Source organism: Coprinopsis cinerea (genome assembly GCF_000182895.1).
Source record: "Coprinopsis cinerea okayama7#130 chromosome 2 map unlocalized cont3.2, whole genome shotgun sequence".
NCBI lineage: Eukaryota > Fungi > Basidiomycota > Agaricomycetes > Agaricales > Psathyrellaceae > Coprinopsis > Coprinopsis cinerea.
This window is the reverse complement of record NW_003307543.1, coordinates 1,234,409-1,248,006: the sequence shown is the minus strand read 5'-3', so window position 1 is coordinate 1,248,006 and position 13,598 is coordinate 1,234,409. Positions and strand designations below refer to the sequence as shown.

General features: G+C 51.0%; 4 protein-coding genes across 4 annotated transcripts; 2 read left to right on the top strand and 2 right to left on the bottom strand.

Moving 5' to 3' along the window:
* Nucleotides 1–399: 399 nt before the first annotated feature.
* CC1G_01229 (CHTF18 protein) lies at nt 400–4,325 on the bottom strand (the record flags this gene model as incomplete). Its single annotated transcript, XM_001833115.2, has 18 exons — nt 400–714; nt 783–896; nt 946–1,089; nt 1,164–1,260; nt 1,312–1,388; nt 1,444–1,534; nt 1,587–1,717; nt 1,774–1,944; nt 1,995–2,218; nt 2,281–2,497; nt 2,556–2,739; nt 2,919–2,926; nt 2,982–3,114; nt 3,191–3,261; nt 3,313–3,553; nt 3,581–3,669; nt 3,761–3,961; nt 4,011–4,325. 18 exons carry the CDS (start codon nt 4,323–4,325, stop codon nt 400–402), a joined length of 2,823 nt encoding a protein of 940 aa, XP_001833167.2.
* A 192-nt stretch (nt 4,326–4,517) lies between these two features.
* Nucleotides 4,518–6,593, top strand: CC1G_01228 (hypothetical protein; the record flags this gene model as incomplete). Its single annotated transcript, XM_001833114.2, has 4 exons — nt 4,518–4,548; nt 4,603–4,769; nt 4,822–5,652; nt 5,706–6,593. The coding sequence occupies 4 exons, from the start codon at nt 4,518–4,520 to the stop codon at nt 6,591–6,593; spliced, it is 1,917 nt and encodes a 638-aa protein (XP_001833166.2).
* A 370-nt stretch (nt 6,594–6,963) lies between these two features.
* Nucleotides 6,964–10,340, bottom strand: CC1G_01227 (TKL/TKL-ccin protein kinase; the record flags this gene model as incomplete). The annotated part of the gene is made up of 10 exons (XM_001833113.1): nt 6,964–7,105; nt 7,157–7,206; nt 7,263–7,583; nt 7,647–7,769; nt 7,825–7,883; nt 7,945–8,448; nt 8,504–9,630; nt 9,686–9,788; nt 9,852–10,139; nt 10,190–10,340. The coding sequence occupies 10 exons, from the start codon at nt 10,338–10,340 to the stop codon at nt 6,964–6,966; spliced, it is 2,868 nt and encodes a 955-aa protein (XP_001833165.1).
* A 989-nt stretch (nt 10,341–11,329) lies between these two features.
* Nucleotides 11,330–13,589, top strand: CC1G_13891 (RNA-binding protein pno1; the record flags this gene model as incomplete). Its single annotated transcript, XM_002911805.1, has 5 exons — nt 11,330–11,727; nt 11,781–11,853; nt 11,904–12,231; nt 12,904–13,412; nt 13,464–13,589. 5 exons carry the CDS (start codon nt 11,330–11,332, stop codon nt 13,587–13,589), a joined length of 1,434 nt encoding a protein of 477 aa, XP_002911851.1.
* Between the last annotated feature and the right edge of the window lie 9 nt (nt 13,590–13,598).

Genomic DNA, 13,598 nt, shown 5'->3' with positions numbered 1-13,598 from the left:
CAGTTATCCACCCCGGAAGTTCACCCATCCTCCTGAAGGTACCGTCCTTCTCTCCAAGTGTCACCACAAGTCAAAGAAGTGCTGAATGGAAGCCGATGTACAGGTGGGATCAGAGAAGAATTCCGGCGTCGAACTTGATCGTTCAAGAAAAAGGGAGAAAGTGTAATGTTATAGCCGACACTGGAATGGTCGAGCGCTTGGAGCGCCAAAGACCGTGGTGCTGAATGCAATCGAAGACCAAGCGAGCGTCGTGTCACTCATCAGAGACATCCAGTCATCTGAGGAGTTCTGAATGACATTGACAAGGACGGAAACAGTGGACACATCCGAATATTCAGAGATTTAGTAAGAAACCAGCTCAGCCAGCGAAATCGAAAGCGAGAAAGAGTGCTCACACCGCTAGCGACGATCTGCCTGTCTAGACACTCCACGCAGAACTGTTGGATCGTTGGGCCCGAAGATGTGAACGACACCGAGGAGGCAGGGATATCTCAGGGCCCGCGGTTTATCTTCCGATGTTACGTTTGGCAGAATAGGAAGTTTATGGTTGAGCACTTGCCACGGAGCAGGATGTGACGCCCAGAACGGATTGTCCCTGTCTGCCATCGATCTTCGTCGAGGTGACGCAAGGAAGTTCGTGCCGTTTTCGGGGAGAGCCCAATCGTACGACGTAGCTGGAAGCCCCAGAATTTGGTCGAATTTGGGTGGCGAGCTCTAGAGTTAAAATACGAGACATCGAGGAAGAAACATAGGACACTGACGGTTCGATACAATCGACATACCGGTATGACAAAATGGGACCACAGGACGGAATAGTGCACATCGTCATCCATAAAAGTACCATCGAAAAGGACTAGAAATACACGCATAGAAATTCGAGAAAGAACGACATTACACTGCTATTGTCCGTCCGGCTTGCCTTCACAGAAACGCTGCAACTTTTACCGGTCTCCGAACAGCGGCAGAGTTTCCTTCTGCAAAGCGATAGGTGACTTTGTAGGGCTTTTCGACAGATACCTTTCGCGTGGTGAATCTGGGACCCTTGCCGGCAGGCGCGGTTATGCGACGTCCAAAGAAATCGGTGGGGCCCTGGAAGTGAACGTTAATAAAGGATAGGAACAAAGGGCGAACCAGGGTAATCGACTTGCCAGGTCTTCCTCAACCTCAAGTTTAGATCGCTTAGCGTCAGGTACGTCCTCGCCGTCCACAGTGTCCCGTGGGCGCTTGTGAGGACTCCGGTTTAGGGACCCGGAAGATGACCTGGGTGGAACTTGAGCGCTTATTCAAGACGAGGGGCTCAGAGACACTCACTTGAACAAGTCAGCATGCTTGCCCCTCTTTCCTTTCTCGATGTACTCAGTATCTCTCTCGGTTAGCTTGGCGTCCACCTGGATGCACAGGTCCTGTCAGTAATATGCCAATGACAGCGAACAGAAACCTGACCTGTTCAGCTACAAGATGTCGAACAGCGTATCTCGATACAGGGATGTCAGCTGCCCGTTTGCCATCATAGGTAATGAATACATCAATGGGCCTGCACGGAGAGTAAGAATGTGGACGGTCTGATAGAAAGTAAAGATACATACGGCTCCAGCCGATAGGATAGCTGTCCGTCTTCGCTACGTTCACGAACAAAGCGTAAATCTATTGCGACCATGACACTGACGAGGCGCTGCAACAGCGCTCTCTCTTCAACCTTGATCACCTGGTTATTGATCTGTATAGAGAAGATGAATAGGTCTCAATGGACAGACATCGAGGGGAAGGGCTTACAGGTCGTAACGGAGGAGAAATGATCCGGTTAATCAATGGTGCAAATTCCGTCTGGAGAATGGGCGTCTCGCTGAAATGCCGATAGTCCCCGTTGTTCCGCACAGCAGCTGAGCGGAGACTTCGACCAAGCGTCTTGTAGATTTCTTCATTGGTCCGAAGAAGTTGCACATGCTACAGAGCGACAGGTTAATTAACATCCAGACTTAGAGCGACCCACTGACCTCCCAGTCGACTTGCCTTCGGTCGATGCGCTCTCCGCCCCGTTCTTTGAACAAGGGGAAGAAGGGAACAAGAGTGTATGGTAGGTAATGGTGAAGAGTAAAATCGCCATCGCCATACATTGCGCTGGACATGGTATCAAAGGTGACCAACCATTCGATAGCCCTCTCGTGTCTCGAGAGATTGGCGTCATGGTGTCGTAGGGTAGTATAATGTCCAAAGCATGCTGCAAGACAACGTTAAAATACAATAGATGCCACGCAGAGTCTTACTTGCCTGTTGCAATACCGGTTTCCCTTCCGCAACTGTCGATTTCGTGGTAGAGACGGCCGACGTATTTGCGTTCCTCGCTTTCTGTCAGACCCAGTTCCTTCACTCGTTTTTTGGACAATGGGGTGAATAGACTGTTGAGACACGATTGTATGGAACTTCCAGACTCCTTCATTCCCATCGTAGCCTTTCGAATGATGGGTTCCGTGACATCCTCTTTCTTCGACTTGATGAACTAGAGAAGCGTCGGGTCAGCGCTGTTCGAGAGGGCTGGACGACGAAAATAGTCCAACCTGAAGCGTATTTAGACAACCTCGCAGATCCCCCTTGGCCACGCCAACTAAAGTCGCAAGTGCACGGGCGTCCGCTTTAAGTCCTTCGTATTCGCAAATCTCCCGCAGCCGCTTCACGGTGTGGATGTCGGATGGCTTATTGAACCTGATCTGAAGTGCATGGGGCCTGAGCTTGGCGATAGAGCTGGCATTGATATCATTGCATATACAAATGATAGGGCGCAATATTGGACGCGCTGCGTGAGGATCCCGCTTTCCGTTTCGTTCTGAAAAGTGTCAGTCGGGCATTCCACGAACAAGGAGGCCTAGTTACGTTTTTTCTTTGTTTTGACTTGCGTTAGCTGCACCAACTTGTGGACGAACGTGTTGGACTAGGAGTGGTTCAGAAATGTTCCAGAGCAGAGCTAATATTGACTGCACACATACGTTGTCTCCAGCACCGGTTGCACCATCAATTTCGTCAATAACTACAAGGACGGGTTTTGTGCTGCCAACGGTTGACCCTGCTTCAAGAGTGGGCCGTATCCTGTCATCTACGACGTTGCCTGACCGGGCATCACTTGAGGCTGTATTAGACATGGCAGGGACCAAGTGCTACTAGGTTTTACCTCGCATTAATTTCCATCACTTCGTACCCTGCCTGTTTCGCGATAACATGGGCGAGTGTGGTCTTTCCCAGCCCCGGTGGGCCAGAAAGCAAGAGGAACTAGGACACAGTAGATGAGTGCTAAGCTAGTTGAAAAATGGTCGCGCGCACCTTCTCTTGGGGCCGATGGTACTCATCCTCATAAGTAGTGTCTTCATCCTTTTGACGAGCCCTCTTCTTCGCTTTGTTCTTCCCAAATACACACCAATCCCACTGTTTAAGCCACGCCATTGCCTCCCTTGAAGCCCGTTCATTCCCCAGTAGATCCGTAAATTTCCTGGGTCGATACCGGTCCACCCAGAGCGTGTCTTCCACGTCGGGTTTGTCTTCCGATGGTGCAGCGCTCTGTGGACTACAAGCCACAGTCAGCCAGACTCACAAGGGGCAAGGAGTGGGAAGCCTACGTCGTCTGGAGCTCCGTTGCCTTTTCAACGGAAAGGGTTTCGAGCATTCTGTGTATTGGGACATCTAGTAATTTGAGTGTGTCGGGATTACTTGCACTGCTTGTTGACTAGACCAAATGAGTTTCCCGCCGAATAGAGAGCAAAAACCTACTCACCCCAGCAATTCCCGTTCGCCGTACTCTCCGTCTGATATGGAGCGGTTTTCCATCGAATGTTGTTGCACGGATTGAACGGTTTGACGACGATAAGGTGGTTTCTTGTACAGGTATAGCAGGAGGCGAGGCTGTCCTGAACGGTTCGGGGGAGGTTGGTGGGGAATCATGGGCTTCTGGCGATCGGCTTTCGGGAGATGATGCCTTTGAATACAGTTCAGTAAAGGATAAATGCAGGACATAGGCAGCATACTCTGCTCGTCGACCCAAAACTGCTTGAACCTCCGAGGAGGCCGTTACTTTGCAGGCCCAAACTAAATCCGCCCTGATCATCGTCACCTTCGGATGCACGAGCACCACCGAGGAGACCGTTGCTTTTGAAGCCAAAGCCAGAGCTGTGAGTGTCTTCTTCTGTTCTGTCGAGTTCGGGGCTTGACCTGTTCGAGCCCAGCAAGCCGTTGGGCTTGAGAGCTGAAATCATGTTGTCCAGAGGCGATTGGCGGTCTTCCTGAAGGGCGGTTGAGGTCGAACCGAGACCCAAGAGTCCATTGGATTTAAAGAGAGACATTTCACGCGTGATCCCCGTCGAAAAACGCGTTCCAAGTTGTTGTTGGTGCTGAGCAGGCCGTTGTGGAGGAGGCTCGAGACGCGTCTGTGACAAGACGCGCTTGGGTCACACGGCGGTGTGACCACGAGCACCGCCACGAGCACCTAGCGTGATCCGGAGGCTCTCTTGGCATTTAGGACTTGCTCCCCGACGATGTCGTCAACCAATGAAAGCCAACAGCAAGGTCACCTCTTATTTTTTGCCTCATAGAAAGCCTTAATCTCACAATATATTACAGCATTTCGCTCACTGATCGAATCCGTTACCAATGTCGATACTGGCTCGAGTGGTCCGAAGACAAATCTTTCACCTGAAGCAATTCAAAGGCTCTCGGAGAGGCTGAGTGAAATCGTCGGATTCGATGCCATCCAGGACTTCACTCCGAAAAGAAACGAACGTGGAGAGGTAGGCCCATCGCTTTCTATCTCACCGGGCAGCGATTCGATCCATCTATTAGCTGGTCAACGAAGAGGGCTTGCCCATCGTCGACATCACAGAGCCGGTCCCTGGAAATGAATCAGAGGAATTAATCTTTATGGACCGCGATCCAATTGTAAAGTTGGACCAAGTTGCCCCATCTGTTCGTGAACGTCTAAGCCAACATCGCGAACGCCTACTTGACATGCTCGAGGCCGAGGAACGCGCAGAAGAGGAGAAAGAGAGGGAGAAAGAGAGGGCAGAGATTGCAGAGATTGCAAGGAAACGGGCTGAAGCCGCTGCTAACGAGAAGAAGCGCCTCGCGGCTGCTAAGGAGATGCAGAAAAGGATGGGAAAGGCTCTCATCAAAAACTTGGGTGAGTCGAGAGCGAAGGATGAGAGGGAGAAGGAGATTCAAAGGTTGAAGGACGAGGAATCTGACGCGAAACGGAAGGCCGCTTCTGCGTCTGTCGCAAAAAAGACGGTGACCTTTGCTCCGGGAGTTGCTTCAGGGGACGACGAGTATAGGGAACAGAGTTGGGGCGATGTCATCCCAGGCCAATTGAAACCAGTCAGTAGACCCACGATGAAAATGAATGTTGTCGAACGAGTTCCGGTCAGCAAACCATTGCGAAGTCCTTTACCGCCTACACGGTCAGAAAGGGATTCGGACGACGAATCGGACTTAGACGACCAGTCACTGGATGGTGGCTCAGATCAAGAGCTAGAAGAAGAGACGGACTTGGACTATGCATCTCTGCAGCGACAGGTCGAATTGGAATATCTCCAGAAGCGAGCTGCGATTGGACAAGCCGCCGCTACAGCAATGCAGGAACTTTCATCGCAAACTGAAACACCTGCAACTGAGACGGTATGGATCCTTGCGGTCCAAAGAATTACCACCGCTGACATCGTCCGTTACAGGAAGAAAGCGTCGGTATATCCTTCAAAGAATCACAGAAACCGGCCGTTTCGCAGTTCAGAGCCAACAAACTCGCCTCTGCCTACGGAGCAAGTAACCCGACCTCGGTGGTACCTGTAGCAACCGCTAAAACGATCCAGAAATCTATCCGGACGGGGAAGCTCGACGAAGACGGAAATCTCGTAGGAGGAGAGGACGACAGCGCGAGCGAACTCGAAGACGAAGGGATGCAAGAGGTCCTTCAGCTTCTCAGGAAGGGGGAGGTTTACAATCTGGGACCGAATGGAGAGTATATCCACACCGTGCATCCTCAGGACGCCGCACGTGGGACTGGCACATCGTCTGCACCCCGAGTCGACGACCCCTCAAAAACTCTGCCTCCCCTGAACACTAAGAATCCTGTATCCAAGTTCAAGGTTTCAAGAGCAGCAGCCGGGCGACCTTCAGACTCGGTACAAAGTCTGTCCCCTTCGCCCACGCCTGTCAGTGATTTAAACCGGTCGTCTCCAAAAACCGCGTCTCCGACAGCACAAGCTGCACCGAAGCTTTCCGAAGGACTTTCGACAACGTCCCTTAACCCAATGTCGATGATTGTGGATTCATCTTCCTTTGCACCTTCACCAGGATCATCGACCAGTCGTGCATCATTCTCTATGATCGTCGAATCCCCATCCTTCCCTCCAACGGGAGGAATGAAAGGCCCTAATGGGACTTTCACTACCCCTGTTCAGGGATCGCTTCCTCCAAGAACGTCGAGACCGGATCGGCCCCCTACAGTTATTGCTTCTACTGTTCGTGAATCCAAACCAATCACAAAACCGCCTGCACCAAGTTCCGAATCTTCTACCCCGGCCAAGGTCTCAAAGTTCAAACGAGACCGCACGCGATGATTCTAAGAATGGATTGATCCCTACTGTTGTATTAGTCCATATGTATGTTTGGTGGTAGTGAATTTGTCATGATTGAGCTACTAAGATACAGTGCGCAGGGGAATAAAGTTCATCAAGTACCAAGGCCGATAGATAGTCTGTTAAAGAATAACATAAAAACCCCGAAAGAATGTGCTTAAAAGTGAGTGAAGTGTAGAAAGGTGCGAAGATGTAGTAACGCCTATGAAACGGAAGGCGGCGAAACAATACATGTAAAATGTCTGCATGGTGTCTACTAAAACTTAAATGGATGTGGTCAGAAGAGTGAGCATCGAAGAAACCGAACGGTGGCAAGTAGAGCGGTTGCGAAAGAAGGAAAAAGTACAGCACGTCAATATTGCCTAACAAGGTCTTCGAGGGTTTCTACCACTTTCGACATCGTAGGGCGGTCGCTGGGATCCTGGGCCCACATCTCTTCTATCAGAGTGACGATTTCCGGGCACCATTGCTTTCGTAAACCAGTGATTGATGGTCTGAAACTGGCAGTTAGCACGTCACGACAGCATAAAGGCAAGTGTACACACCTCTGCTTTTTGGCACCAACTTGCTCGTATATAGCATGTTCATTCATTCCCTTGTAGCAAGTAAGAATTCCAGTGCTTCGAGTTGAGACGAGAAAACACTCCTCACCTCCCAAGGGAACTTCTTGTTTGGAAGGTGCCACTGAAGCATCTCCCAAAAGACCATGGCACAAGAAAATACATCAACTTTATGGTTGTACTTGGGATGCGCCGTCCACAGTTCAGGGGCCTGCCAGTTGACTGTTCCGACTAGGCTGCGAACCATTGATCTTGTCGACTGTTTCACTTTGGCAAGACCGAAATCTGCAATCTTGGCAACGCCTTTGGCAGTGATAAGGATGTTCGATGATTTGCAGTCTCGGTGAATAACAGACGGTTTGCGCATGTGAAGGTATTCCAAGCCGCGAGCAATATCAAGCATCATAGTAAGCTAAGCGGGAATAAGGAGGAACGTGAGGCGGTGGAGTTGGCAGCAAAGCGGGAATGGACATACAACTTTGTGAAGTGAGGGCGCACTGACATTGCGAATGTAGTCAAACAGATCGCCATTCGAGCACAATTCGCTGACAATCATCACCGGTGTTTCCTTGGTGTTCTCTGGGATACTGACGCCGAGCTGGAATAAGGTAAGGTCAGAGCCATCACAGTCAATGTTTAAAACCCCTACTCACGAAGCGAACAATGTTCGGGTGGTCAAAGCCACCAAGGAGTTTAAGCTCCTTGATATCCACTAGAAAGGCAGACGAGGTTAATAACCACCCATCGATACAACGAGCACACGATAAACTTACTTGCGCTCAGTTGGCCACGGAATTCAGAAATAGCGATCCGTCGACCTCTGAATTTACCAATGAAAACATCTTTGAAACCTCCGCTACCAATCTTCTCCAACTTCTGGATCTTTTCGGGCGGGATTTCTCGATCTTCAAGGCCCAGACTTTCGAGATCAAGCTCAAGCTCATCATTCTCCTTGTCTTTGGCCTCCTTGCCAGGGACGGGGGTGCGCGGTTCATCATCGTGGACTTTCTGCGACCGCAGAAGAACAGGAACAGAGGAGCTGCTGGATTGTTTCTTCCGTCGACGTCGACTTGTGGTTGCTGTCGAAGGCGGCCGCACCGTTCCCGTGGAAGAGGGGCACGAGGACCCGTTGGCGTGGCGGTCCCGCCATTGAAGAAGTGCTTCGGCAAGCTGTGGCTTTGTGCCTATTGGCTCAAGGTTGCGAGTCTCACATAGCTTCACGAGATCATCGCGCCGAAGGCGGACCAAGGTCTTGGCAGTCGCGACAGATAGGTCCACTATAAATAAGGCGTGTTGAAGACACGTTTATGATGCAAGGCATTGCATACTTACCTTCGTCTTCCATGGTGTCTTCTTCTGCCTCTTCTTCAGTCTCATCGACAGTGATTGGCTCTCCCTCGGTCTCTTCACTTTCCTCGGCTTCCTCTTCGCCACCTTCAGCGCTACCGCCGTCATCCTCGTCCATGTGGGCCTCTTCGTCGCCGACAATCTTCCCATTTCGGAGCCGACGGGGTTCAACAGCGATGGTAGACTCGTCATCCTCCCCCTCATCACCATCGTGGCCATCCACAGTCTCGGTGTCATCATCATCGCCATCCGCATCTTCCTCGTGCTCGTCGTCGCCTTCATTCTCTTCAGCATCCAATTCCGCAGTGGTAGCGCATGGCCTACGGCGTAGTCTTTGACGCAGCGGTGTCTTTCGAGCATACGTGTTCGATGGAGGGGGGGTAATGGACGCTGATGATACAAGTTCATCGACTTCGTCCTCCTCTCCCGTATCGCCCCCCTGAACGTCTGCATCTTGGTCCTCCTCCATCTCCCCTTCACCATCGTCTTCTTCCATTTCCATTTCCACTTCCTGCCCTTCCTCGTCCTCTTCACTGTTTTCCGATCCATCCTCTTCATGGCTAGCCTCCGTCTCAGACTCCTTTAGGCTCTTGATCTTGCCCTTCGCTTTGCGCATAGGGGTCACTCGTTTCGGCTGCGGTTTAGAATGAGATTGGGGCATGGCTTTCGCGGAACGTGATTTGGAAGTCGGCGTATGGTCGGCGTCGTCGCTTTCCCTGCTCTTCGAGTCAATATGAGTTCGTCCCCGATCTTTACTTCGTAATCGTCGTGGGCTCGGCTGAGGGCGCGATGTTGGCACTGGGAGAGCATCGTCCAAATCGGTAAGATCGCTTTCCTCTGCAAGAGCCTCAGCTTGCTCGCGTTGGCGGTCCTTCTCCTTCTGACTACTACGTCGGGAAGTCGACTTGACCTGAACAATCTCAGTGCTAAACTCCACTTGTTTGTTCTTGCCCTTTCCTCTGCCTTTGCTGGCGGCGGAGGTCGGGGTAGGAACGTCGACTGGAGTTGAGGCTGAAACTTTCCGGGAACGAAGACGATGCCCAGGAGGAGATTGTGTGCTCGAAGATGCGAGGGCAGAAGTGCTGGGGGAAGAATCCTTGGAAGTGCGAGGCCTGTCGGCGTTATGTTGGTGAGTAAAATGGATTGCAACGTACGAAGAATGCATACCTGGACAGCGCTTCTGTTTGAATCCTCAACGAAGCCTTCCGCTTCAGTCCCTGGTGGCCATTGGATTGCGGGGCCATAACATTGCCCATTGAAAGGCTGCGCCCTTTCATAGGACGTGGTGAAGACTTTCCAATATCATGCATCGTTACACGCCTTCTCAGCGCACCTGGAGCATCATAGTGAGGACCTGCGTCTGTCTCCTCATCACCTGCAACATTACCCTCATCACTTGAGTAGTCAGAGGATGCCGCATCAGTTCTTCCCGGCGGGGAAGATGGAGGGAGAGAGGCGAGTTCGTCCTGCCGAGCATCCATGATAACAGTGATGATTTCGGCCTTTGTGAGCAATTCTGGATCCTCCGGCAGGTTTGCGGCGCGGTAAAGTCGAACGAGGTCGTCCTTCTTGACCTTGTTGAGTTGATGGAAAGTTGCCCAGTGAAGAAGGTGATCATCCGCTGAAAATACTGTCAGTTTTGGACAGTGACGGTAGACAAGGACAACTGACTGGAATTGAGTTCATGTTGTTCGTCGCTCAAGTGTTCGTCTTCATCGGCCTCGTCCGCAGGTTCTGAGTCATCGTGCCATGGAGCAGAAGGCAAATCGATCTCCATGCCACTATCCTCTGATTCGCTCTCCTCACTAGTGCTACCATACATCTTGTTATTGACCACCGTGGTCTTTACCCGCTTTGTACGCGTCGAACGACCCTGAGTATGCGCGTTTTCATTGTTACTGACGACGCGTTTTCTCTTGGCACCAATCTGAACATGATGGTCCGGCTGCCTCATCTTGAAACCCTTTCCACCCCCTTCCACAAGCAATGTCCTCGATGGCAAACGCCGTAAATTGTGCAGAGGGTGGAGCACAGGCCGATTGGGTACTGGCGACGAAATGGATTCGGGGTCAAGAGCGTGGGAAGATGTGCGAGACGGTACACGTCGAAGCAGATATTTTCTGCGAGCAGCGGTCGGAGAGCCGTTTGACGAAGGGATTCCTCGATTTTGTGGAGAACGACGGTGATGAGCCATAACCTGGCAGAAAAGGTCGATAGCGTCGGCGAACTAGAAAATCCCCTCAAGCCAATGAAGGCGAAAGTGGGTATTCTAGGCGGAACTTGTCGAAAAGTGTCTCTTGAGGCGCCGCCTAATGGCAAAATTGGGTGTTGCGTGTGTCGTTCCGTCGTTGTCGCCGTCGTCGCTGCGTAGTCCTCTTCGTCGTCGTCGTTGATGTTCAGCTTTCTCCTTTGTTTACAGCCACAGGTTCAACACAACCACAAGCAAACAGCGGCAATGCAGCACGTGACCCATCCAATCGGGCCGACTTATTACCGAAAGAGCTCATCCCCGATTCCTCGAGCGCTCAAGTTCGTTCCTTTTCGCTGGAAAGTAAGTCAAAGTCGGCATTCAAAAACAACTTCACGTTTAAGCTTATCGTCGGCTATACAGGGACCTGTCGCTTAACTCGCCGATACCTTTGAAATACATGGGATGGACCACATGAGGGTGTAAAGAAATGGTCGAAAAGGGCTCTATAACAAACGAAATTCCCAACTGGGAAGGAACAAGCCTTCCACCTTTTTGAGAAAAGTCCTCAATACTTAAGAGTCTGGGTAGGCCCCAGAAACTCCCAATCTCAACCGCCCATCATGTTGCTCAGATTCACGTCCCTCGATATGCTCAACACCTCACTCGTCGATGTAGCGACTGGTGACCGTGCCTACGAAATCACCACGGAGGTGCTACCCGACTGCGACGCATCTTCGTCTAGCTCTATTCCTTTCTCAGGGACCGCTTCTGTTCTAGTCACGCCTTCAGAAGATTTTTCTTCAACTGCTTCTGCCCATTGGAAACACCCCCAGCCAGCACATGTGTCCTCAGCTGATTCAGCGGAAGACACAGAGAGACGGCGCACCCAGATTTCAGACGGCTCAGGCAATGTCCTTGTCGACGTCCAATGGAAAGGACGACGCCCGGATATTGCTATCTGTGACGAAAAGATCGGTGGCCTCACCGAGCTCTTTGGCTCTTCGACAATACGTTTCATGTGGGTAGATGTTTCCTCTCACGGATTACACTATGACTGACCGCCACCTCCAGGCCCAAAGTGCTCGCAATCCCAACCCGGTTTGATACCGAATACGTTTGGTTAGCAACAGCAGATTCGCTATCCGTAAGGTGTTGCCACCAGCCTATGTTATATCTGCGCTCACCCCTCTCTAGCTCTTCGATTATGATACCGACACGATCAAAGGCTCTTTCCACCAAAATTGCATCCGCCTCCCCGCTCCTTTGAAGTCGTCGAAAGGAAAACAGCCCCTATCACCACCCTCTCCCTCCGTTAAGCGCAAACCCTCCAAACTTGCCATCTTCACCAAACCGTCAGCCTCAGACGAGCCATTATCACCCGTAGTCGACGAGGACGCTCTCCCCACGAGCCCAAGCAGCCCCACTCCCAAATCAACTTTCATTCCAACGCTTCTACCAGGCCTCGGCTCGAATTATCTCGAATTCGAATCACATCCCCTGGCTCTTGACGTCGAAATTATCCGTAAGTCTCTTGTCCTCATTCTAGAGCGTCAATTCTTACATTTTCTTCTTAGTCTCCTTCCTAATGATGGAAATCCTCCGAAGGGGTCGCTTCTCGCTAACACCTTACACCTTTGAAAAGCCAACTGCGATGTGGCAACTCAAAGAAGCCCGGGAACTGCTCATGCGACGACTGAGGCGGAATACCGTGTAGCCATGCCCTTCATTCTCATTCGGTTTAGACTTGGCCTTTATCGTATTAGGAAAGATGAATCTTTCGACCTTCCTGTAGACTCATCTGTACCTTACCTTCCTTTTTGCTCTGGTTCACGTCCGCCTCATATACCTTTGCACCGAATCGGGCTCACCCATTGTCCGCTTGGGACTAACACATTCGCTCAAGTTTCTCCATATTCTTCATCATTCATTCACATCATTTGTACTTGTATCAGACATACAACCAACAATGCAGACATGATATTCCAGTGAACCTTTTATTCCACTCGAATTCACCGTGAATCGAAAGCGAGTATTCAGTGAGATTAGTAGCCCCTAACCAAAGGCATCAAGCGTGGACAAAAATCGCAACTCTGATCGCGCCTCCATTTTTGCTTCCACCCCCAACCGCCAACTTCTTCCTGCCCTTCACACAAACCCCGTCTGCGCTCCTTGTATCCTCAAAAAATGGTTGTAGCAGTAGCTCAAGCAACACAAGGCCAACCTTCGTCCCAGCGCAAAAACCGACGAAAACTCGTCCGCAAAAATGGTTCCAAGCCCGGAGCCGCCGCTGCTACTTCTACGCACCAACAAAATCAACATGGCGGAGACGAAGAAATGAACGATATTACCGAAACCGCAGACCTACAAGAAGGGACTTCGAGCCTTTTCCCCAAACCAACCAACAATGTAGACGACGACGACGACGAAATCATGATCGACACAGATCCCACCACTGGTGCTTCGTCCTCTCAAGCAGCTGGTGTGAATGGATCTTCAGTGGGCACAACCGCAGCACCCCTCTTTGCTCCAGCATCCGCAAGTGCACAAAGGACCCTGCTAAAATCGGAGACGAGAAGGGTACCGATACCGCCACATCGTATGACCCCGCTGAAAAAAGATTGGGTGAGCATATTTGGACCGCTCACTGAAATCTTGGGGCTGCAAGTCAGGATGAACGTTCAGAGGAGGTGTGTGGAGATGAGGGTGAGTGGTTGTCGCGTTTGGGGGCAGTTTGAGGCTTTAACTGCGTTTCAGACTTCGAAGCAGACGAAAGACATTGGCGCTATCCAGAAGGGTGCTGATTTCGTGAAAGCCTATTCTCTGGGCTTTGATGTCAACGTATGTTTCGTATCTCTTGTTCCCTGGTTCTCGGGAATTTAATTTTGTCCT